Raw genomic sequence first — 26,516 nt, forward strand, 5'->3', positions numbered from 1 at the left:
TCCCTTCCCTAATGGTTCTTAACATTGATAGCTTTTTGGACTTCTCCTGCCCATTGAGCAGATCTTTTCGGAGAGCTATCCACAATGGACTCAAAGAGCTCTTTCCTGAGTGGTAACAGCTTATTCAGAACCCATCAATTTGTATGTATAGTTGGGATTATGTTTTCCAGTGTGCATTACTTTGCATTTATCAACATTGCATTTCATCTGCTATTTTGATGCTCTCAGTCACCCAGTTTGGTGAGGTTGCTTTGTAATTCCTCATAGTTAACTATCTTGAGTACTTTGCCACCTCACTGTTTACTGCTTTTCCCACATCATTTATGAATATATTGACCAGTACTGGTCCCAGTACAGATCTTTGGGGGACTCCCGCCATTTACCTATCTCCACTGTGAAAACTGACCATTTATTCCTACTCTTAGTTTCCTTCTTTTAACCAGTGAGAGGATCTTCCTTCGTATCCCATGACTGCTTAAACAACAATCAGAAGATGAAGTTTTTTATATCCCACCATCAGTCTTCTGAGTCACCCAGTTCTTATGATCTTCTTTGACCTGCATAAACTGGCAGAATGCTCTTTATTTTCTCCAGGAGGCTTCAGGGATCCCATTCAGAGGGAAAACGAAGTGGGCGAGGTAGGAGCACAGGACTAGATCTATACCAATAAAAACATTTGCTTTCTATGCATAGATTAGTTCTGTGGGCATCTTGAGGGTTTCAAGATTTTTTTTGCTCTTTTTTGGACACTGAGACCTTCAGGACAGTTTATAATATAGGGTTATAATATAGGATTAAATCCTTAAAACAAAGTATTTAAACTAAGTTTTATTGGCGTTGGAGAAGAAGTGGGTTTTAAGGGGAGGCAGACTGGCTCTGAAAGGAGACTGTAGGCATAGGGGGTGCATGGAGGAGCGCCTGCACACATACAAGATTGCTAGGAGGAAATAAGGGAATTCTTAGGCAGGTGCCTTGGAATGTGTGAAAGGATGAGCAAGGGTGCCTTCATACTTTACAGTCAGGCCATCAGAAAGTGCTGGGTGGACCAGAAGCCCTTTCTGCTGGGGAGAGAAAATGGAAGTTGGAATTTTATTTTTCAGCCTAGCTCAGTTACATAATACAATTTACTGCAATGGGGGGAAGCTTCCATTTAATCTGCGGAGGTTGTCCACATTATGCACACAGTAACACTTGATTTGTGCACATGTGCAGTGACAGATCTTTGACTCTAAACAAGAAGAATATTGTGTCTCTTCTGCTCTCTGGGAGGTTGAGTTGTTCTGCCATTAGTGGCTTATTTGCTCACTGCTTTGAGGGAGGAGCATTTAATAGTTTAGAAGCATGGGAACAACATGCTGGACTCTTTCATGCTTAAAAAGTGTACATTGGTCAGTTTTTGCTCAGGAAAACTTAAACATGCTCTTTCCTCCACCTTTACCAGTAGACAAGTTCATTTTGAAAATGAGCATCTGGTTTAAAATACTGAGCTGTAACTTCTTTCTACCTATATTGCCCTTGCAACTTAAGAGCACAACAGGATGAATATTGAACGACCGTCTCCCTCCAGCTGATCACTTTTATAGGGTCTATCATTTTGTTTAATTAATTAATTTAATCATTTAACGTCTCAAAAATTGATTTAATGAGCAGTTTTGAGCAGTGAAAATGATTATTTTGGCAAGAGAGCTTCACAAAGCATAGTCAATATTTGTTTTCTGTCTTAGTTGACAGCAAAAATGCATATTTTCATTAGCCTGAGAAAATATTGTCTTTAACCAAACAATAGATTGGTTGCTTTGCATGGCTTATTTTGCAGATGTAATTGGTTGTAATAACTGATGTGATGTAATGGCTGGTACATCATTGATTCATTCGCAGCATAATGTGGTAAAGTGACAGTGTACTTTGGCCACTTTCCACCCAGCTCAAAGGTTAGATGAGGCTGGCAATATATTAATGATTTGACCAAAACGTTCATTGTCATTTAGCTAAGAAAACACTCTAATATGCAATGTAAAATTTCTTGAAGACCATTTCGAATTCCATAGATCCAAAGGATGTTTTTTCTGAAAGTAGTTCAGCAAGATTATTCTAGTTATTCAGTTCAGCTCAAAGTTTTGTTGCCACTACAGAGGCTTTCATTAATGAAAGTGTATGAGGGATAGCAAAAAGTTTTGATAAATGGCTGTTTCTGCATATGAGTACTCAACACATATATTATGGATACAAATAAGTTGGCTGCACTTCATAATCGTTGGGTAAGTGAATATTTCATACAGTATGTTGAGATAGTTAAAATGAATTGATAGAGTTTGTGAGTTCAGCTAACAATAAAAGTCTTTTTAATATGCTTGTTTGAGGTAGGGAAACTGCTTCTCTTATAGTTGAAATGATTGGAAGGAAAGTAACTGAGTTCAAGTATTTGTACTTGGTATAGAAATTAGCAGCATACTAAAATCTTGTATTCTAAAAACAAATTTAACAGTTCATTTCCCCGAAGCAGACTCTGTTTATTTTGTGTCCGGGAAAAGCCTACTTCAAAAATATACTTTCTTTGTTGTAATTTTTGGAACCAAGGTGTTTTGTAGTCTAGTATCTTGGGAGGGGACGGGACTTCAATGTTTCTTACTTGCTTACATTTAAGTGAAAGCTTGAATCTTTTGTTGGGACAGCAGTAGGAAGCAAAAATATACACTTGAGTTGATAATATTTATACATCTGGCACTTGAAAGTCAGATACAATAAATGAAAGAGTTAGGGATTTTAATACTCATAACTGACACATGCTGCATATATCCATTATTTTTAGTGTTGAAGGGAAACATTTGGTATGAAAATGAAATATTATCGTTCTGCCTTTCAGCAAAATAGTATGGGAAATATAACACCTGGCATTATAGAAAATTAGAATATAGAATCTAAGATAGTTATCTTATAAAAGATATCTTGTAAACTGAGGGTAGTATTGAAAAGTATAAAAAGAGAGGTCTGTTTATTCAAGGTAGCATAAAACATCTTCTGATTTGAGGAATGAACTTTCCAAATTCCAGGCTCGGTCCATACCAGATAAAATCACATGACCAGGGCAAATGAGTTTGCTGCTAACAAAGATTGTCAATAATAAATATTGCCCAAAGTCCTCGGTGTATATAATACAATAAATATTGCAGACAAAAAGGAATATGGCCCTAGTGGAGTTAGAGAGAAGATACTAAACAGGGCCAAAACATAAATTCATAATCTCCCTCCAACTGTATTAAACAAGAAATAACAGCCTCCCACCATATACTTTAAAAAAAAAAAAAAAAAAAGGAGAGAGAGCGCGCGCCTCAACCAGAAGGATGGTACACAGCTGGTCTGGCATATGTCCAGAAGGAAAGCAAGTGAAGAAGGCCCTGCCCTCTTCAACACTCCAGAATTATATCACAGGACGGTCATCGACTCCGAATCAAGTCACTCATTGCTGCCACAGCAACAGAATTCAGGGCAGGCAGACAGTTCCTCAGATAGGTTATTTTAAAAATGGTATTAGTAAAACTCTGAAAAGCTTAACATATATGGTATAGGTTAGAATGACAACTGCAAAGCAAAAACAATGATTTTATTTTTCTCTTGTTACTACAAAACTGATTTAAATTCAGTAACTGATGCTTCTGGTGATCTATTTCTGCTAGTTAGAAAAAATAAAGAGCAATGCTTGTTTAGTGATTATTTTCAAGGTTTGGTTAGAAACAAAGTCAAAAATCAAATTTATGTGTTAGTTTTCTGAGCCGGACAGATGTCTTTATTTCTCAGTTTCTCTCTCTTCTAATTACCAGAAAAAATTGCAATAGTATTTTTGTTGAGAGTTTTTCCATATGACATTAAAAGATGCAGCTGTAGCTGATGCCCATGCAGGCTTCAGGGAAAGAGGTAGGCCATGGAAGCCAAAAGCATAAGGAAAAGGCTGTCTCCAGCCTCTTACTTATTATGTATCTTGGCCATCTCTGTGCGCAGATGGCGGTTTTCCCTCCGTCAGCCCACGCACCACTATAGGCGCAGGAAATAGAGGTTTGGGTGGTGCTGCAGCACCCCCAGGTTTTACGCCTGGTGTCCCAGCCACCGGTTCTACACTTCTGCTGTCCAGGGTCCCGGTTGCTGGCCCCGTATCCCTGCTGCAGGGGGTCCCAGCTGCTGGCCTCGCTGCTGCCTGGGGGATCCATTGCTAGCCCTAGATCCTGCTTGGCTGCGGGGCACTGGGGGCTCTGCTACCGGCCCCAGGGGTCCTGCCTGGCCGCTGGCCCTGCATGTGGGGTCCCGGCTGCCGGCTCGGGGTCCCAATGAGTTGCCAGGGCACCGGGGGCTCGGCTATCGGCACTAGGGGTCCTGCCAGGCCGCTAGCCCCGCCCCAGCCTCCTCTTCCTTACCCATCTCCATGTCTCTCCACCCCCCAAACCCACCTCCACAGCCTGCTCCCAGCCCCAGCTCTAGGGGGTGGTGAGGGGCATGGACCAGGGCAAGAGGGGGTGCTGAGATGCACCTCCACTACAAAAACTGTTCCAGCGCCACTGCCCACCACTAGGTAGGATAAGAACCAGACAGGACTGGAGAGGCTGGCTGTGATGGGCAAGATGCAGACACTGTCTTGGAAGTCCTGCATGGGTGGGGTTGCCTCAGTCTGCCTCCAATGCAGAAAGGGCAGAAAAAGAGGTGAGTAGGATTGGAAAAGCTGGCAAAAGGTGTAGAAATGCTGAGGCCACTGCAAACCCCACAGCTCCCCAGAGCAATACTTGAGAGTTTATGCCGCTGCCCCACCTGTTCCAGAACTCAGCGGATCAAGAGTCAGACAAATTGGCAGGCTTAGTAGCCAGTCCTTGGAGCCCCCAGCATGCCCTTGATTACAGAGCTCAGCTTCCTCCTCTCTCTGCTTTGCCTCAGGCCATGAAATGAGGGGCTTTGGACACTGCCAACAGCAGAAAGAGCTGTATGGGCTTTCAGGCCCAGTTGTCTGCCCCCCAGGGAATAGGCCTCACAAGGCTTTCCTACTGATATTCCAGGCTGAGGCTTCCAGGGAAATGCAGCCTCATATGGCCTATATGGATCCTGTGTCAGAACTTTCCACTGCTCCCCCAGACTATACAAAGACAGGAAGGAGAGAGCAGCAATGATAATGTTCAAACTATTCTGGATAAAGAGACTATGGTTCTCAAGACCGATGAACCTAGTATTCAACCTCCCACTGCCTTTGCTACAGCAGAGCTTGTCCATGAGGTAAAGACATTCTGCACCCCAGACAAGTTCAAAACTTGTGGACCCTAGAAAGAAGCCAACTAACAGAACTTGGTTCTAGCAGCTGATGCAAAGTCTATGGTTTATCTACCATGTTACAAGTCTTGTGTTTCTCCCAGAGGGCTGAATTATAGGTGTCCAGGCTAGAAGGTCATCTCAGCACTATCATGTTCTCCGCCTATTCAGGAAACTTAAATTGTCTACAAATTCTGATATTAAATGCTTCCTTATGGCAACTCCCATGATTCAGTCCCACAAGTTCAGAACACAACTTTGGAACCTCATTCTGGATCTACCTGTAAGCATTCAATTGGAGTAGTTCTGAAAGTGTCATACTTCCAGTCCATTAAAGTAGTCTTCCCAATAACCGCTATTTCCTGTCAGGTGAGATTTTGAAGTTCAGAGCTTTCTCTGAGGCTCACTATTATACTTTTTATTCACACAGGTCATCCTCACAGGCGTCATAGCTTTCATTGCCTAGTAAACTTAATTTTTTATCACAGGAATCTTGAAACGCTCTTCCATCTCTCAGATATCTTTAGATACAGTGGGCAAGTGCTATGGTGCCCTATGTTGAGAGAAGTTAGGAGGTCCATGTGGCCATCAATTCACCACATTAGTCTTCAGCCAATTCCCTGCAGAAATCCTCTTCCTGCTGTCGTACTCTAATAAGGGGAACACAGAGGATATATAACTCACCTTGTTTTGGATATCCATATTTAAAGGATTATCCTACTTCCCACCCTGGAAGCACACGTCTGTGAAAATCTCAGTGTAACAACCCTGTGGACTTCAATATAATGAGACATAGAAAAATGTGTTGAAACTTACCTGAAAACTTCCTTTCTTCAAATAATAAGGTCCACAGATCCAGCCACCCTGGAAACAAAGGGGTAATGCAGAGTCAGAGATGGATCTTGACATCCAAAAATTCAGATTTATTTTGTTAGGGAAAATTATCCCCATGCTGTGCAATAGGAAAAACTTGTTAGTTTCCCCCCCCAAAGTTTAGTTAACACAGTTTCTTATTTGGGAAAGAAGGATGGAATTATCCTGGAAGTTTTTGCACCTGGAGTTAACACTAATGGGGCAGGGAATTCTTAGGGATTGCCAGTGACTGACAGCTCTGGTTCTGCAAGCAAGACGAAATATGCAGTACAATGGATGAGTGGACCTTATTACTCAAGGAAAGGATTCTTTTCAGATGAGCTTGGGTGTAAGTCATCTTATTCTGTACTTTAGCTGCTTTTAAGGACTTCCTCTGTAAGTATGCTACTTACAGTAATTAAGACTGCTGTAGGAAGGGGGTTGGTTAGACTGAATCAAGTAAAGAACTCCACTTTGATTAGAATGAATAAAAATATTTGATCGAGGCCCTAAAATTTTGGGAAATATTGATAAAGGCGCGGGAGGGTTCCAGGCTCAGCAAATTTGAGAGCTACTGCAATAGGGGCCTAAATCGGGAATGAATGTATCAATGTTGATTGGCCCGTAATAATGCTATAATATAAATAACATCTACTAAGAAAGCTCTTGTTTGCAAATGCAGTACAATACTGTTCCACAGTTTATTTCATATATTACTCTTGGGGGAATTCTGCACCAAAAAAATGAAAAATTCTGCACACAATATTTTAAAGTACTGCATATTTTATTTGTCAAAGTAACATAATATAATCATACCAGTTTCAATTATTTTAGTAATTTATTTCAAAATATCTGTCAGCAAGTATGTCTGTAACAAAGACCAAAACAAAAAAAATCATGAAATGTGTATTTCATAAATAGATTCCTTACTAGGCATATTTAATACAGAACTTTGCATAATTCATTTAAACTACAATACAGAAACGTATTTCCTTACCCCTCCGAAGCAGTGCAAATGCCTGGGGGAAGTCAGGGGTAATGGAGGAGCTAGGAGTGAACCTGGAGGGTTGTTAGGTGTGGGTGGGAGAAGTATGGAACAGAGTTGTTTTTTTCCAGGGGGAGAAGGAGATGGTTAGGAAGTTGGGGAGCCTCCCCCATGCAGATCCTGGCTGACCTCTAGCCTCCCATTCAGCCCCTGGCTCGATGCTGTCACTGCACTAACTCCTGAGCCTGCATCCCAGTCTGTCTCACACACTAGCCCTTCTGAACTTCAGTCTGTGCCCGCCCCCTTCCCCCAGCAGCCCCACGTGCCCCAGTCTGACCATCTGGTACCTCCTCACCTGGCCCTGCTGTGAGGAATGCAGCCTCTCTGGCTGGCTGCCCTCTCCTTGGCACCACAGCAGTCCCTGGTGGGTGAAAGATGTGACTTCAGTGCCTCTCCAGCAGACTCTATATTCTGCAGAGAAAAAAAATCTGCAGGGGACATGAATTCTACGCATACATATTGGTGTAGAATTTCCCCCAAGAGTAGTATATTTGTGGGGTGGGCCATAATGGCATCCGTTGGAGTTTCTCCTGAGATGTGATACGTGCTGCATGTCAGCTATCCCTGAGATATATTTTACTCATTGGCCTTATTTACACTAGAGACTTTTATTTTCATTTTTCCTCCTGAGCCCTGTGAACACTAATGATTGTCATTGCTGTCTCTAGTGCAGCTCTACCATTGCTGGAGAATGGATACACAATTTTCTAGTGCAAACTTTGACATTGAGAGAAGCCCCATATAGACTGTTAGTCTATCAGTCATGTCTAAAGTGATTTTGCAAAAAATTTCCAGCATTGCTAACATGACTGATGTGAACACTGGTGCAACACTGGTATTCACAACAGAAGGGTTTGTTTGTTTTTTTTTTAAATAAATTTTTTCTTAATAGAACACAAGGCAATACATTTTGTTTCCTCTGAACTACACATTTTAAATTGTTCTCCTCCTGAGCCATTGTCTTATGTGTATGTGTGAGAGAGAAAGTACGTGCATATAAAATATAACAACTTTTTTCCCCTTCAATTTAATAAAATAATGAACTTCCCATGTGGTACTTTTCAGCCCTTGTTAAAATGATAAAAGTAAGCAGACAGTCAGAATACCACATTGTTAGAAGAATAGTCTGTTACAATGGAATCGTTTAATGTTTGTCAGCTGAGATTGCAGAGACCACTAGTTATGTCAGGATCTCCATCAGTAGTATTGATTTTCCCCCCTCCTCCCCCTCATCTTAAATCTAACTTCTCAGTGAAATCCTAGAATGAAGAAAAACGGAAATGTTTACTTCTCAGCTGCAGGATCTTCTGAATGTCCTTGTTTGGGAAAAGTACTTTGAAATTTTCTTTCTCCCCTGCAAAAACAAGGAAAATATAGATGGGAAAAACAAACTATCCCTTTCACATCCAGTGCAGGCTACCTAGCGGAGACCCAAATTTGAGCCAAACATTTTGCTATATGATAATTAAGCCCTCCGTAAGAATTTATAAGGTTTCTAAAGTACAAAGTAGCAGCTTGAGTTTTCAGACCCTTATATGAGTAATCCCATTGAAATAAATGGGACTACTCAGATGAGATGTTTTGAGACACTCAATAAGCTTCAGTGTCTTATGCTTACTGCATCTATAAAAGTAATTTTAATTTCTATTTTATATTTTTTAATTTTGGTGATTTAAAATAAAAAAAAACAGTTACTGCATCACAGAAATGTAAATTACTGGTTTTTCATATTAAAGTCATGTTACCTTGAGATGAAATTTTTCATTCTCTTCTATATAACTGTGCAGTGATTAAATATTGATCAAGGAGAATGAAGTGGTGACAATCGGAGGCCCAATCTGTGATAAATGCTGATGTGTGTTAAGATGGATGTAAATACATCCCTGCAGAGCTATAATCTTTTTGGTTGAGGGGAAAAATGTGTGTTAGCAGTAGAATTTCCAGGAGCAGTAGTAAAATGAAGTCAAACCGCGCACGCACGCACACACACACACACACACACAAGCACAATACTATAAAAACTGTTTTAATTTGACTAAAGGATATTTTGCTGCCAAGTAAAGGATTTAAATAACAAAACAGGGATTTTCCTACTGATTAACAAGTATGGCCTCTGAAGCCTGTTAGTTCTTGTCTTGCAAAATTAAAATATTCTTGTGTAAAATTAGAACATGAGACTTAAAAATTCAATTCAAAATTTAAATTAAATGGAAGTTGCTTGTAGGGCAATATTTGAAACACCTTAGATTTCAGTTTTTAATTACAAACTCCTCCTCAGAGTGTCTTATTTATAAAAACGTGGAGTGAGTATTTCAAACTCTCTACATTTGGTAACAACAGTTTTTTTTCATAAGAAATGTGTTTTTACTGAAAAACTTTTTTATTATTTTTATTGGAGTGAGCAGGGAAAAAGTCAGAATTTTATGCCACTATGAAATCTCAGTTCAGTATATGAAAATAATTACTCTTTAAATATAGTTGAAAGAAAATCTGACTCTTCTAGTTCCTGCTTGTTGCTCAGTATAGCTGTTTTCTTTTAGAAAATAAATGCTTATTTATATTGATCAGATTACATGAATATCTTTGTGTTTCCTGACACTTGTCCCTGTAGGCTGAGAGTTACTATGGATACATGAAGACGCTTAGGTCATTCTAAACAAAAGTAGCAGCAGTGTAGACACCAGCTACATGATACAGTAGTATCTTTCCGAGTGTGGCTAAAGTATTCTGATAATGGAGTTAAAATGTATTGAATGTTGATCTTCATCAGGGTGGATTTGATTTAAATCACTAGTCAGGAAGACTCAATTTAATCATGGATTTCTACATAGAAGTGCTTTCTTGTTAACCTTAATACATATACAACCTTAATACATAACCTTAATACATACTTCACAACTCAGAGATAGATGTAGGTTTCATTTTTAGAAGGTACACACTATGCATTTTTAAGTGATTTATTTTGAAAACTTTTCAGATTAGTTTTACAGCTATATCAGAAAATGAATGATTGTTTGGTTATTTCATTTACCAAAGGTAATTGAAGCAGATAGTTCATCTTCCAATGACTTCATAAATATCTCCAATTCAACAAGTTAATCATTAATATTTGGAGGATTTTCTTGCCATGCTGTATTAGGAGGAGAACATCATCAGACAGACATTTAAATTGTTTTATTTAACTAGAACAACATCATTATGTATTCTGGATTTTTTATTTCAACAAAAAACATTTTAATAAAACAAGCATATGAATTTTTGAATTTAGTTAAACATTCAATTTTTTTTTTTAAATCAGGTTTATTTTTGTTAAAATTGTTTTAACTAAAATAGTTAAATGAAATATTAAAAAATAATTAAATAGACTATGTCAGCCAGGTCAACGTGAGAAACTTAAAATATTGGCTTCTGTAGCTAACTCAGTCATTTTCACCCTCATTTTCCTATTTGTTCATAATCTGGAAAAGAAAAACAAGCTTTCCTGCTTTTTCAGGTCCCAAACGATTTCTCAATTTGGAATGAATTAGTCCAAAGGCAGAAAATATTTTTTCTACACCGGCAGAAGAAGCTACTGCTGTTAAAAGTGAGATTATCACTTCAACAGTCTCTGAATCCAAGTGCTTAAGTGACTTCCACCAGTTCACTGGTGAGACTTTCTTTAAAACATCATCAGCAAACATATATCTCTTGAATGGTTCACTCTTAGCTCTGAAGTTTATTATAGTTGGCATTATGGAGGGATGATTGCTGGATGTCCATGTCATGGCCAACTCCTCTTCTTCAGGAGTTAAAGTTTGACCCTGGTACCAAGCATTGAGAATATTTGCAAGAAAATGAGCTGGAGATAGTGCTTGTCCCATTCATTTTTTTTAAATGCTTGTAATTTAACTCTGTCATTGCATATTTCTCTTCTAAAATCTCACTCAGTTCCTTCCAAATTTCAACAGCATCGACAGTAAAACAGCTATTTCCCTGTATTTTGTTCAAGGGTACTCCACATGTGTTCAACATTTCTCTTAAGCCCAATGTTGAGAACTTTGGCTGTGACAGTGCCATCTATTTTTTCACGATTTTGTTCACAAACTGTCATCGGATTAGGCCAGTTCTTTATCAGAACAGTCCACTACTGAATTCCATCGCACATCTTGTGGGAGAGTTAACTTGGTTCCTCCCATTTTTTTCAGAGCAGCTGCTGCAAAGTGGTTGTTATGGAAGTATTTTGCAATTTCAACAACTTTAGCCTTTATTTCTGGAACACTGAAGTCGTTGGCTAGGAGGTGCATCAAATGAGCACTGCAACCGTATGTTATTAGCTTGGCACTCTCTCTTCTAAATAATTTTTTCTCATCTTGGATATATTTGCAGCATTGTCTGTGACCAAGCTGCATACTAGATATTTGAATCACCCTCCTCTCCCCCAGTTTGTTATAGCTTTTACTGCTACTTCTTGTAAGTATTCTGCTGTGTGTGCATTTCCTGATGTATCAGTTGCTTCTGTAAGGAAGACATTCCCTTCTTCTGTTGTCACATAAGCACATACAACAGGATCATTGTGGACATTGCTCCACCCATCAAGACTCAGGTTAATTTTACCCTCTGTACCTTTTTGCACACTGCTCAATTTCTCTTTCATACATTTTATCCAGCAATTTGCCTGCGACATCTGCTCTGTTGGGTGGACTGTATCCTGGTCTTAATGACTGAACCATGTTAATGAAGTGTGGGTTCTCAATCATACGGAAAGGAGAGTTTGTTGCATAAACAAACTGGGCATTTTTTTCATCAGTTAACTTTTTTTAATCTGCTGGTTCTTATTACAAATTTATCAATGGTTGTTTCTGGATGATGGAGATTTTTTTTTTTTTCCTTTTTGCTACAGTGATATACTGTGGCTATAGGACATACACGATGTGACTGAAACACTATCATTGGCAGATAACTCTGAAACTATAGAAAATAATGGTGATCTTGAAGGTGGATAGTCTTCAGAATCCTGTATATTGAGGATGGATTCTCCTAAACAAAAATAAGTCAATGCAGTTATTTAATTATTATTACCATACTGCTCATTTAGTATTATTCATTGCATTCACTGACACTTAGTACTACTTTAAAGGTGAAATTGTAAAAGGAAGATCTATTTCAGCTATTTATTTTTTTATCACAACTGCATCTAAAATGAAAGTACCATAGAGTGACAACTATATTTTTTGCTCAAACATGAGAATTCAAGAGTAGTCCAGAAGGAAGACAGACAGTCCTTAAGAAAGAAGTATGAAATAAAAAAGTTTACCAACCTGAAGATCCTGCATGTTCAGACATGTTCCTTTCATCATCTTCAGTGCAGCTTCTTCCTAAGAAGGAACACTTCTCATGATGATGTTTCTTTCGGGCAACCAGGCCTTGCATTTCGTTGTTGCACTGTTTGTATTTTGCACGCATGCCTGTCTTACCCACAGGTAGAGGAACTTCGTTAAAATATTCCCAAACTGGGGCTCTTTTACGGCCTGCTGCCATTATAGGTTTTCCCTTTCTAGTAAGAGAATGGAATGGTAGATCTCAAATCAATGAAGGCTATGCTCAGAAAGACCTCAAGACTTCTGGAATATGCTGCTCAAATAGTTTCACTTTTGTTTCTACTGCCTGTCCCTCCCTTCTCACATTTTTTCTCCAGACTTCTTCTCCTTGTCCAGATCTATTCTGCCCCCAGCAATCTTCTATTCATTGAACTTTTTGAAACTTTGCACTTTTAGAGAGAGGTAAGGGATTGACTTTTTGAAGAGGGACAATAGGGTTGAGGTCTGTTATTTTTCACCTCTATATATTATTTATTTAAAAACATTTTTGCTGTTAACAAGCATGTTCTCTCTGGAGACACAAATCCAGTTTGAGAACCGCAAAACTAAGCATCTCTGATGGTATCTTCTAGACTGATCACCGAGTCCCACTGGGTAGATAGAAAGATTAACCTAAATAATCTATACAGAAGCCCTTGGAACCCCATAAGATTGGGTCCCTAACTATTGGAACTCATTTACAAAACTTTTCTTAAACATTCCATGAATTTATTCTCATACTATAAAATTAGAATTTATAATCCCTATTCCGGGATGAGACATTATAGCTCAAAGATATAGCTTAATTAAAACTATATTTAAATTGGTTTTTTCGTCAAAAAGCATTTTATCAAAAAAAAATCTGATTTAAATAAAAAAAATCAATTTTTTTAAATCATTGATTTTTATCCACCCTGATCTTCATATAATTTAGTGTTTGGGCTCGTCTACACGAACAATTAGTCCACAGTATCAGAGGTGTAGCCATGTTACTCTTTATCCACAAAAACAAGGAGGAGTCCGGTGGCACCTTAAAGACTAACAGATTTATTTGGGCATAAGCTTTTGTGGGTAAAAAACCCACTTCTTCAGTAACATCCGTCGCAGGACATGAAGCCCTTCTGCACTGAGCTGACGGCACCCCTGCATGCTGACCAGTCTGTGATCCTTGCTGCGAGGGAGCTGGCATACAGCTTGTAGATGGTGGAGCAGAGGGAGATGGGTCATCTCGTTCGCCTTTTTTGTGGACGAGCACAGGCATGGATTTTTTCCAGGAGCAGGGGATGCCGCGGAACTGATTGCATTTGTTGAAGACGGTGAGCACCAAGCAGCCGGGGTCTCACTTCTTCAGCAGGTGGTAGCGGATGCCATCTTTTCCAGGGCACTGTGTTTTTGGTCCTTGTCAGCCTTGCCAGCACCTCCTGCGGGGGGAAAATCTTGCTCCAAGTCCTCTGTGAGGTTGATCCGGGGTAGCAGGAAAAGGCACTCTGGATGTCACACCTTGGTCTGGGCTGAAGAAGTGGATTTTTTACCCACGAAAACTTATGCCCCAATAAATTTGTTAGTCTTTAACGTGCCACTGGACTCCTCGTTGTTTTAGTTAGTCCACAGCAATCTGGAGTGAAAATCTATCCTGCACTGGCTTGCAGTGCACTAATTATCCATTTGAATCCTGCTGCCCGACATTAACAGTTTACTAGCGCGCTTTGATCTACTCCCATTTCAATATATTATATCATGATAGGAAAATAATTTTCCTATTAAGTATTAGAAATGAACCTCAGGTTTGAAGATACTAGAATATTCCTACTGTTCTGAGAGTTTCCTACTTTTCTGATGGTGTAAAACAGGGGTTGGCAACGTTCGGCATGCGGCTCACCAGGGTAAGCACCCTAGCGGGCCGGGCCAGGCCAGTTTATTTACCTGCTGACACGACAGGTTCGGCCGATTGCGGCCCCCACTGGCCGCGGTTCGCCGTCCCGGGCCAATGGGAGCAGCAGGAAGCCGTGGCCAGCACATCCCTCGGCCTGCGCCGCTTCACGCCGCTCCCATTGGCCCGGGACGGTGAACCGCGGCCAGTGGGGGCTGCGATCGGCCGAACCTGCCGCGTCAGCAGATAAATAAACTGGCCCGGCCCGTTAGGGTGCTTACCCTGGCGACCTGTGTGCTGAACGTTACCGACCCCTGGTGTAAAATGACAAACACTCTATCTTTTGTTTTTTACTATCCCCAAGTTATGGAGGCATTTGAGTGTGACAGATGAGTCAGATAGTAAATCTTGTTGACATCACCTGTTTTTGGCTTCTTGTTGGATGACTTGCAGTGCTCCTTTGAATGAAAAAATTACTCTACCGGAACATATTGTAACAAAGTATTTTAAAAGTTAAAGACGTGCTCATTAATATAAACTAAAGAGACCACCTAAGGTTCAAAGGGGGGTATGTCTGGATGGCAAGTACAGAGATGATATCTAAATGTCTTTTAACTAGTAATTAGCAATAGTGAATAAAAGAAAACTATATAAAAATGCATAATTTTTATGCGTATAAAAGCTTGCTTCAGTGGTAGTGCATATGGTCCACAGAGAACAGAAATGCTTTTAGTCAGTTGTGAAAAAATTAATCTTAACTTTTTTATTTAATGTAACTATTATATTGAATTCATTAAAATGGGACTTGGGGAATATCAGCATTGTGTTTCTTACGCTACGGTGCATGTAGTTGTACTGTAGTTTTCTTGCCATGTAGTAATTTTACATCAAACTGTTCTTATCAATAACAAAAAACTTTACCCACTTCATTTAATTCTTTATTGTATATGACCCTAATATTTAATGAATATTCAAATGATCTAACATAAGTTCTTATACAAGATAGTTTCCCTTTTCTTTTCTCTCATTATTTTTTACATTCAGTGTTGGAAAGACAGTTCTGTTAAGTGACTTACAAGTGAGGGGAATCAGTTTTGCCTCCCCCCGTCTTCATGATGTGTAAAAAAGGCCTTTTTTTTTTTTTTAAATCTATTTTTTTTTTTCTGGTTTGGTTTTACATTAGAAATGTCAGATCTCAACTAACCTGTTTTTGCTACAGGATTCTTGAACAACTGGAAAAGTAGTACAGTTATGACATCATAAGAGACTTAATCTGAGCAGTGGAAAGGATAGGGTAGGAATTTTTAATCTGACTATATAAAACTAGGTTGTTTTTTGCTTGATTGTCAGTGTTTGACTTCAGCTCCTGCTTATATATTTGGCAGAAAATCTTTGTTAGATTCAGGCTTCCCACCTCTTCAATTTAGGTCTGAAAACTCCCACTCTTGTTATCTTGTCTTCCAGTAGAATCAGGGAAGATGAATCTTGATATTCCTGAAAAACAGGAATAAAGTTCAGTTCTTTATAAAGAAGCAAGAAAGAGCACAAACAATTATTTTCCCTTTGTGGATCACCTCTAACAATATTGGAAAGCCAGCTATTACCACAAGACCACATAATAATGTTTGGCTTAGTATGAAGGATGGGGCAAGGTTTATAATCTCAAAAATGCTGTAGTTAATCATGGAAAAGACTGTTAGCACAAAATGGAAATTTCTATGTTATGTGTAATTAGGCTTAGTGATAGTAAAGCTAACCAGTCTTATTATCCACTTACATTCTACTGCAGAAAACTATCATACCCACAGGCCTGTGTGAGATCACTGCCTCAACCCTGTATTTTGAGCACTCTGTAGGCATGATTTTAGTGGAATTCAAGCTTTTCTGGTTTTCTGATTTTTACCAAAATCAATAGAGTTCTGCCCATGGATACCTAGAACATTCCCTGTAATTCTGGAGTTGACCAGATGTTGTTTTCTGAAGGTATTGCATTAGAGAGAAATGCCATTGAGTTTAGTGTAGAGCCTCTCTTTACTTGGCCAAAAAAAGTGTACAATTGCATTGTTAGAATTCAGCTGAAGTGCACCAGATGGTTGTGCGCTTTGTTGCTTATGTAGGCTGAGCTGACAGGTGAGTGAACCTGGAGGAGTTTTACAGGACACTGCCACCAAACTTAAATATTATTGTTAAACCATCTTCTCTTTGCTTTACCATTTCAAGTCAACAACTTCCTCTTGACAGTGCTCATGTGGTGCTGCATAGAGAGGAGCCTGAGCAGTAGTATGACATCAGAGGTAACAAAGCCAGTCATCACTCACTCCTTCCAGTAACCCTAACCCTGCTGCCTGCTATGGTCATCTCTTCCCTTGACAGTACCAATTTGGTGCTGCAGAGAGAAATGATATTGCCTGAGCCACGCTTAGTGTGGAGGGAGCCACAGAGCTGATCTCCAGCCTCACTCTTACTCAGCCAATATGACTCCTGAGCTGAAGTAGCCCCTGTTAATACAGTTCTGAAACCATGCGCACCCCCCACCCCCCGCAATCTCTCATATCACCTCAATCCTGATCTGCAGTTTTAGTTGCTGCTTCCATTCAACAAATGGGATTGAAGTATGCAAATGAAATGGAGAGAAGTGACTAGCTGAGGTACCTCTGCCTGGAAACACAGAGGAACACTGTGTGGAATCAGGCTTTTCTGGTTTTCTCAGTATCACCAGAATCAATCAGGCTTTCCCCATTGATGCCTAGAATGTTCCCTGAAATTGTGGAATTGATTGGAGGTGGTCTTCAGAAGTTATTGCATTATAGGCAGGTGGAGAAATGGCATCAAGTTGAGTTGTAGGCGTCACTTATGTAGGCAAATTAAAGAAAACAATATATGGGGGGGTTTAATACAGTGTTCACCTTCTAGCTTTTAAAAAAATCTGATTAGTTTAAATCATCTATATGGGGAGAATGGGATTTACAGGTGGGGAGGGGAATTCTATTAATAGAATAATGTTCATTTTGTCTATTTATGGTCTTCAGGGCATGGGCCATATCTTATTACAAAATCATAGAAGCATAAAAATGTAGGGCTGGAAGGGACCTCAAGAGTTCATCTAATCCATCCCCCCTACACCCTTCTTCCCCCATGCTGAGGCTCGATTAGGTATACCTGGACCATCCCTGACAGTTGTTTTTCTAACCTGTTCTTAAAAACCTACAATGATGGGGTTTCCACAATGTCCCTTGATAACCTATTCCCGTACTTAACTATCCTTATTTAGAAAGATTTGCCTGATATCTAACCTAAATCTTCCTTGCTTCAGATTACGCTGATTATTACTTGTCCTACCTTTGGTGGACATAGAAAACAACATGTTTGTATTCACAGCAGTTTTTTGATCCTCACCGGGGTAGGGACCAGAAAACGTGGGGAAAGGACAGACCTGTTAATTAAGCAGAAAGTAAGTCTCGCTTGCTTTTAGCCAAAAAGCAGAAAGGAGGAGAGGGGTGAGTCTTGATAAAGCAAAATGAAATTATGAAGATTTAGAGAAATTTTGGCTTCACTGAAGTCAAAGGGAGTTTTGCCATTGACTTCAATGGAAATAGGATTTTACCCCAAGTCTTGGGAAACTCTCAACTTCTTGGTGGTCTGTAGAAATGAAAGGGAGCAGAAAGTCAGGGGAACATCCATGATTGTTAGTCAGTGGTAGGTGCAGTGCAGCATTCAGGGACCTGGAAATCCTTCTGTTTGAGACCTTTTGGGAAAATGTTTCTTGTCAGGAGATTAAAATGGCAAATATTTTTATTTTTCATATCACTTAAAGGAGTCACGCACTTACTGTACTGGAGTTTACAGTTCTGTTTGACAAGCAGGAGTGTGTGCTATTGCTATATTTATTTTGTGAAGAAACTCGAAAAGCAGAATGATGATCTCTCAATATTACTATGGTAGTAGTGGTTCTACATACAAATGTACAGTATGTTTAAAAATATTTAACTAATATTTCAATATCAAATGCTTGTATAGTAAGTATTTTTCCTTGGGGGGAGGAATAGAATTGTATTTAAATTGACCATAAATATATTTTGTTTGTTATTCTGTATTTTTAAGGGAGGCTTGGTAACTATTTTTATCTTGATTTATGAACTGGACTAGGGAAAATAGCAAACCCCATAAAAATATCCCAGGCACCTGGGACAAAATCCTGGCTTCATTCAGATCAATGAAAGTTACCATTTACTTGAATGTGGACAGGCTCTCCGTCTATCCCCACCCCGGAGGTGATGACTGGTAGTCAAAGACAATTTTAATTTGTTTTAGAGTATTCAGACATTTGAGGGTAATAACCCAACTAACCTTGGCAGAAATTATTACTGATTAATGTGTTTAGATACAGAAATAGAGGTGATTTGTGTAAAAATGGAGAGAAGAGAGTAAAATGTATGGTGTGGAAAAATATCCTGGCCTCTTTGAGAGTCTTGAATACAGTGTCATCCACGGTTTTCGGCTAAATTAATTATCTGCTAAGATACTGCAGTGTGATCTAAAATTTTCTACAGCACAATCCTATAGCGGAAACAAACAAAACAGTACTTTGGAAAAACTTGTTATTAAGTCAGCTCTTTCTGTTGCATAGCTGTTGACCTCAATCACCAAGAGTGTAAGGCTCCCCATCTTTGGAATTTAGAGGCAATTGAGTGGTGTGGCTGGAGGCTTCAGGACTAAGCCCTGCCCTTCAGGTCAAGCCACCAGATTTTCTATCTTCTGGTCATTTTATTTTAGAACTTTAATTTTTATTTCATGCAGTGGCAATATATAATCTTTCTTCCTCCTCCCCCAGATCTGGTATTGGCACTATGGTGGCTTTAACCATCTGAATCCACCACTCCCAGTGCTTCCCTTCTAGGACTTCTCTGCCCTCACTCAGATGTGGCAGAACTGTCCTGCAAACACCAGGTTAAATCTAAGTGCTGCTATGCGAGGCCCCAAGGCTCTACAGAGAGTGAATTATGCCCTTCTTGTTCGCATCCAGCCTCCCCCCCATCCCCCCACACACACCTCGCTTTGCCATGATACAGGGCTTAGAGTTAGAGCCAACATACAATGCAGAAAAGCCCCAATTTGGAGCTTCTGAGCATTTTGGAAGAGAGTCTAAAGATGAGGAGGACACAATCCAGCCAGCTCAGAGCATACTTCCCATTATAGATCTGGGCTGGAGGGGGAAGAAATCCTGAAGGGATCCAAAGTCTGTCCTGTTCCCTGTCAAGATACTGGATATGTGTTTTCAGCTTCCCAGTGAAAAGAAGCAGGACTTCTTCAGGCCAGGATAAATAGTATGCTGCCTGCCCCCTGTGAACAGTCAGCAGAAGCACCATACCTGCACCACTTTAAAAAAACAAACAAACACACCTTGCAGGATTTTTCTAGGACAGGATGCCAGTTGCTTGCAAGGACCTCATCAGTATTTACAAGCATTATTAGATGCACAGTTTCCTATAGGCATCTACTTTGAAGACATCAGAACATCCGCAAGAGGACTTCTGTTTAAAACCAAGTGTTAAACTAAAATGTTATGAAATATCTTTGTTTTTATATAATTTTTTTGAATATAAATTTGGTGCAGCAGTAGCTATATATTCACACCTTCAGAAGGGATTTCCTTCAAAAAGATTCTTTGTAGACCATAAGAGTGAGGACGCACTGCATAGTAATTTCAAAGTCTCAGATAGATCCATTCAGACCAAATATTTGTCATGTACTTAGTAAGGAAGACCTTCTTGGTGTCAAGCAAGTGGCTCATTGTCTAGCTATCTGGTCCTTGCTTGGAGTGAGACAGATCGTAGAAATGTAGGTCTGGAAGGGACCTTGATAAGTCATCAAATCCAGCCTCCTGTGCTGAGGCAGAACCAAGTACACCTAGACAATCCCTGACAGGTGTTTGTCCAACCTGTTTTTAAAAATCTCCAGTGATGATGAAGATTCTACAGCCTCCTTTGGAAGCTGATTTCAGAGCTTAACTACCCTGATAGTTAGAATTTTTTTCCTAATATCTAACTTCAATCCCCCTTACTGCATATTACTCCATTACTTCTTGTCCTACCTTCAGTGGATATGGAGAATAATTGACCACAGTCATCTTTATAACAGCCCTTAATGTATTTGTTTTCAGGTTCTCACTCCACCTCCCTCAGTCTTCTTTTCTCAAGACTAAACATGCTCAGTTTTTAATCTCTTCTAAATCTTTTAGCATTTGTGTTGCTCTCCTCGGGACCCTCCACAGATCCTTCATAAAGTGTTGTGCCCAGAATTAGACACAATACTCCAGCTGAGACCTCACCAGTGCCAAGTAGAGTAGGACAATTACCTCTTTGTCTTACATGCAACATTCCTATTAATATATCCCAGAATATTAGCCTCTTTTGCAACTGCATCATGTTGTTGCCTCATAGTCAATTTGTGATCTACTATAACCCCTAGTTCCTTTTTCAGCAGTACTACCACCTACTCACTTATTTTGTAGTTGTGCATTTGATATTTTACTTCCTAAGTGAAGTACTTTGCATTTTTCTTTATTGAATTTCATCTTGTTGAACTCAGATCAGTTTTCTACTTTGTCAGGGTAATTTTGAATTTTAATCCTGTTCTCCAAAATGCTTGCAACCTCTCCCAGCTTGATGTTATCTACACATTTTATAAGCATACTTTCCACTCCATTATCTAAGTCATTAATGAACACATTGACTAGTCAGCCCCAGGACTGATCCCTGCAGGACCTTACCTATACATCTCTCCCCCACCCCCTCACCACGAGTTATACAGCGAACCATTGATAACTACTCTTTGAGTATGGTCTTTCAACCAGTTGCAAACCCACTTTATAATTTCATCTAGACCAGCTGGCATTAGTCACAGCAAGGCTCAGTTTGCAAGTTATGCACCTATCCCTATTCAGACAACATGCTAGTCAGTGCCCATTCATAACTTAACAGCTGCTAGAAAAGGATTCATACCCACCAGTTGTTTAAAAATCAAGAAGAGCCTTTGGTTTCCACTGCAGAGAATTGCTCACTGAGGGATAAAACAGACTTGGTTCTGGCTATAATGTTACCGTGCTATAAATGGTAAAGATTTGTAAAGGTCCAAAGCTTCATTGCATGAGTCATTTCCTGACAGTGGTTAGCTGTAGCCAGTTATAGGCAGTGGTTAGGATTGCTGGTGTAGAGAAGTGTAGTTCAGTAGGGATTCTCCATTAGTCCATTTTGCATTTTTGCTATCACGCATGCCGCAGGTTGCCAACCTGCGGCACGCATGCCGTTTTTTTTTACTGGCACACTGCTTCCAGCCGGGATCCTGGCCGCTGGCCACGCAGAGCCCGCTGCCAGCCTGGGTGAATAGAACCCCCGGCCAGCAGCGGGCTGAGGGGGGCCGATGGCCAGGACCCTGGCTGGCAAGAGCTGGCGGACGGAACCCCAGACCGGCAGCGGGTTGAGCCACTCAGGATTCTGCCTGCTAGGCCCACTCAGCCTGCTGATGGTCTGGAGTTCTGGCCGACAGCCCCTTGCCAGCCAAGGTCTTGGCCGCTGTCCCTGCTCAGGCTGCTGCCGGCCTGGGATACCAGCTGCCAGCCCCGCTCACCTCGCTGCTGGTCTGGGGTTCCAGCCTCCTGGGATCCGGGCCTATGGCCCTGCTCAGCCCTCCTACCGGCTTGGGGTACCGGCAGCCAGCCCAGGGCTCTGCTCCTGGTCTGTTCCCAGCGCTCTGCAGCTCTTATCAAAAATTACACTACAATTAGCTTAAAAACTTAACTTTGTATATTACAGTAATAGTTAAAAAATGTATAATGTTAATAAATACATAAGTTTGATGAAACAAAGTAGTTGTACTTATGTGCCTGTGCTTAATTTGTGTTTTCAATGATTTACCTTCTAAAAAAAAATCTCACCTATCTCGCATCCCCAGAAAGGGCATCTCGCACCCCCAGGGGTGCATGCACCCCAGGTTAAGAACCACTGCACTAAAACAGATAAGATCTGCATTTTAATTTAATTTTAAATGAAGCTTCTTAAACATTTTAAAAACCTTGTTTACTTTACATACAATAGTTTAGTTATATATTATAGACTTATAGAGAGAGACCTTCTAAAAACGTTAAAATGTATTACTGGCACACGAAACCATTCGGCATACCACTTCTGAAAGGTTGCCGACCCCTGATCTAGACAGAACTCAACTAGGAAATGTCTTTCATTGACTTGGTCAAATTATGTTTCTGGTGCCAGGGAAACAAACTCTTTGAATCAGGCACTTCCTCTTCATTTGTTCTGTGCACACTACAATGGGGCCCTCACATCTAGATGGTATCGTAATACAAACATTATAATCACCAAGTTCTGGTGATCTAAGCTACATGAGTGTTGGTTGAAATCCTACAGTCAGGCACCATAAAAATATGGGTACCAGCCATAGCAGCGTTATATAGATAGTCATATCAGACTATTTGGGTGTGCACAGCTGCCCAGATTATACAAGTCTGTGGCTGGCCTTCCAAGTCACCATTACCTCCAAAAGGCAGGTTGGGGAATTTGTTTCCCGCTCTCTCTCTGTAAGAATCATGCTCCTGTGATCATGAGGAAAAGATGGTTGTTATCGCTCCAGAAACTTCTGTCCAAAGGTTAAGTTCCTTTTTCTACAATTCCTGTGCAATAGCTCTCCCATCATTTTGTTCTAACTCTTAGCATTCTTTGAGAGTTCTGTATAAACTGGCATTCCCAGTGCTCTGGGGTCCTGATCTGACTACAGCTCCCAGGCAGTAGAGTAATACAAATTAATATCCCAAGAATACAGGAGGTACATATGCATTTATACCAGTGGGTCTCAAACTTTTTTATGGCAACCCCTTCCACATCGCAAGCCTCTGAGTGTGACCCCCCCCCCCCAATACATTAAACACACCTTTTAATATATTTAACACCATTATAAAGGCTGGAGGCAAGCGGGGTTTGGGGTAGAGGTTGACAGCTCGCAACCCCCCTTGTAATGACCTCGTGTTCCCCTGAGGGGTCCCAACCCACAGTTTGAGAACCCCTGATTTATACCCAGTTTATCTCATTCCATCGAAAATGCCAAGACATTAGGGCCACAAAGTTGGTGCAGGCAAGAAGTTAAAATCCTGCACCAGTTGACATGCTAGTCATCTGGGAACTTCTCAGGGCCATTGGGAAGGGAGGGGGTGAGCCTCATCAGGGGAAAAATTGCAGAGTTAGGCCTTGGCTACACTGGCAATTCACAACGCTGCACTTGCTGCACTCAGGGGTGTGAAAAAACACCCCCCCTGAGTGCAGCGCTGTAAAGTGCCAGTGTAATCAGCGCCTGCAGCACTGCACGCTCGCTCACAGCGCTGTAAGCTGTTCCCCTCGGAGAGGTGGAGTACTTGCAGCGCAGGCAGCGCGAGAGAAAGCTCTCGCAGCTCTGGCGGCGCAACTACACTTCGCTTCACAGCGTTGCCGCGGCAGCGCTGTGAATCCATGAGTGTAGCCAAGGCCTAAGTTTCCATTCTTCCTGAGAGGCATCTCTTGGTAGGAAGATGCTACCAGGTTGGTTCCCACATAACTCCTCAGTTTACAAAGCTCTTGCTTGATTTGGGAGAAACTTACATTCTTGCCTATTATTCTACTATAATAATTAAAACTCTGCTTATCCTTTCCCTCATACTTATGTGATTCACTGCTCATTACTTCCCATTAGTAATGAATGAGGATAGAAAATTATTATGTAAGAAATTTTTCATTCTGTTAGTAACTTCTGTTTTCATTCAGCTCACCCTGGTAGTCTGGGAAGTGACCAAAGTACACATTGAAATTTTCCCTAAAGGGAGACCGGGACATATTTTCTTAAGGTTATATATCAAGTTGTTGTCTTGATGCTAATAATAAGTTGGTGGACTGTTTCTAACAGCTGTGGAAGAACCTTTCTGGTGGCTTGAGCTGAAGGGGTGAGGATTAGTCTATAGTTCTTATCAAGAAATAAATGTCTCATTCTGACCCGGTTTGGTGAATCAGCATGAAAATCACCTGTTGCCCGAAAGGGTGGAAATCATAATGAAGAGCTGCCGATGTTCCATGCTGAGATGAAAATATTTCGTTAGTGAATACATTTCACATTCTGGGACACTTGAATTAAAGGAATCAAGGGTGTGGAAATAAAAATCGTATCAGGGTTGAAATGTTTTTGTAATGCAGTTTGTAAAGGAGCTTTCCCCCTCCCCCCCCCATGTTGTAGTCCAGTATTTGTATTTGCAGTAGAACTTCCTAGCTTTTGTTGCCCCTCCTTGTGGTGTTTGATCTCTGAATTGGTTTTTAAGAATGTTTGTGTATTTAAAGCCTTGATTATCCTATTTAATCATTCTGTTGCTAGTGTAAAATGCACTGAAATCTTTAACGAAATCTGAGCATTCTACTCTGTATGGGCTTTATATTGAAACACTAGTTTGAAATGTCAAACATAGCATTCATTTTTGTTATGTTCTAGCCGTAGTGGGTTGCAGTCATTTTGACAGAAGATACCTCCTAGCATGTGGGCAAATACTAATTATTTGTATTTTGACCTCATGAAGAATTGAGTAGTGTGTGAAACTAATAATTATTAAATTATTATTGATCTATACTGGGTAATGTGTCTGATACTTTATCTTTAAATCTTGGCCATTTCACCTCACCTTTCTTTCTCCATATCCTCCCAAGTTTGTGAAAACAAATGTTGCCCTTTTGTAAATAGCAATAATAAACGTTGACTTCACATAAGGATAACTGAGGACTGAATTTGACCCAAAATTTGGTTCTGAGTGGAATGGGCTTTATGATCAACAACACTACCACATAACTTTTAAGCTGTTTTATTCTCATTGAAGCAGACACAAATAACTGAATCAGCTTTGATATTAATGGCATTTAATAATGCATGTAAAACTGTGCTAAAAAGTGCGATCTTGGTAATGAAAAAGTGAAGACATTTCCAGCATTTTGGAATTTTATATTAAGAGGAAAAAAGTCTTATCCAACAAGTGAGAAGGGAGAGAACTCCGATTTAAGACATGAAATACTCTCTCTTGCTTTTCCATGGTGCTGTTTGTCACAATATGAACAGCCAGTGAGTGTTCTCTGTCCTTCCATGACTAATAAAGCTCACTTGAGACCCACCCTTGATTTTCCTGTTATTCGCTTTTTACATCCTATTGCTTAGTGGGCCCTCCCTTTCAAAAATTACACTCTCCCACAGTGATTTCAAATAGTTTTATCAACATGAGAATCTTATATTCATATTAGGAATTTTTTCCAACTCTGAGAACACAGCTTGTCGATGGTTTCAGAAATGATTAGTGAAACATTTTTTTATTGCTGTATTTTGTTATGAATAATATTGCTGACATAACTATTTGATGTCAGTTTCAAAATGTGAGACTTAAACAAACGTAAGTAAAATATGATCTGCTGGCTGATTTCTGTAGGACCTCGTTATGCCATGCTTTCTGCCACTCCCATTAAAGAAAAGCCAGCATCTGAGGAATCTGAACAAAAAAGTTGTGTGTGTTATGATTTTACTGAATAAATTCAATCACAGGGATTGAGAATTTAGAACAGGGCTTGGCAACCTGCAGCATGCGTGCCAATTTTTACTGGCATGCTGCTTCCAGCCGGGGTCCCGGCTGCCAGCCTCGCTCAGCCAGCTGCGGCCTGGGTGAACGGAAACCCCGGCCGGCAGCAGGCTGAGCGGGGCTGGCGGCCTGGACTCCAGCTGGCAGGAGCTGGCGGATGGAACCCCAGACCAGCAGCGGGTTGAGCCACTCGGCCCACAGCCAGTCTGGGGTTCTGGCTTCCGGCCCCGCTCAGCCTGCTGATCGTCTGGAGTTCCGGCCACCGGCCCCTTGCCAGCCAGGATCCTGCCAATCAGCCCCGCTCAGCTTGCTTCCAGCCTGGGATACCAGCCACCGGCCCCGCTCACCTTGCTGCTGGTCTGGGGTTCCAGCTGCCCGGCCCCCTGCCAGCTGGGGTCTGGGCCTCCGGCGCTGCTCAGACCTCCTGCCAGCTTGGGGTACCAGCAGCCAGCCCAGGGCTCTGCTCCTGGCCTGGTCCCAGAACTCTGC

The 26,516-nt window shown here is 40.7% G+C and overlaps 1 protein-coding gene across 4 annotated transcripts in view; it reads left to right on the forward strand.

Moving 5' to 3' along the window:
- The window catches only part of SCHIP1 (schwannomin interacting protein 1), a 116,365-nt gene that overhangs the window by 9,751 nt on the left and 80,098 nt on the right, over nucleotides 1-26,516 (forward strand). Inside the window, exon 1 of one of the 4 annotated variants that reach the window (XM_054039384.1) lies at nucleotides 1,993-2,258. The exons of the other annotated variants lie outside the window; for them this stretch is intronic. Within the exon in view, the coding sequence (XP_053895359.1) occupies nucleotides 2,220-2,258 (39 nt within the window). The 5' untranslated portion in view covers nucleotides 1,993-2,219. Of the gene's footprint in view, nucleotides 1-1,992; nucleotides 2,259-26,516 lie in introns of those variants that run through there. 4 annotated transcript variants of the gene reach the window in all.

The sequence above is a fragment of the Malaclemys terrapin genome, chromosome 9 (genome assembly GCF_027887155.1).
Source record: "Malaclemys terrapin pileata isolate rMalTer1 chromosome 9, rMalTer1.hap1, whole genome shotgun sequence".
Taxonomy (NCBI): domain Eukaryota; kingdom Metazoa; phylum Chordata; order Testudines; family Emydidae; genus Malaclemys; species Malaclemys terrapin.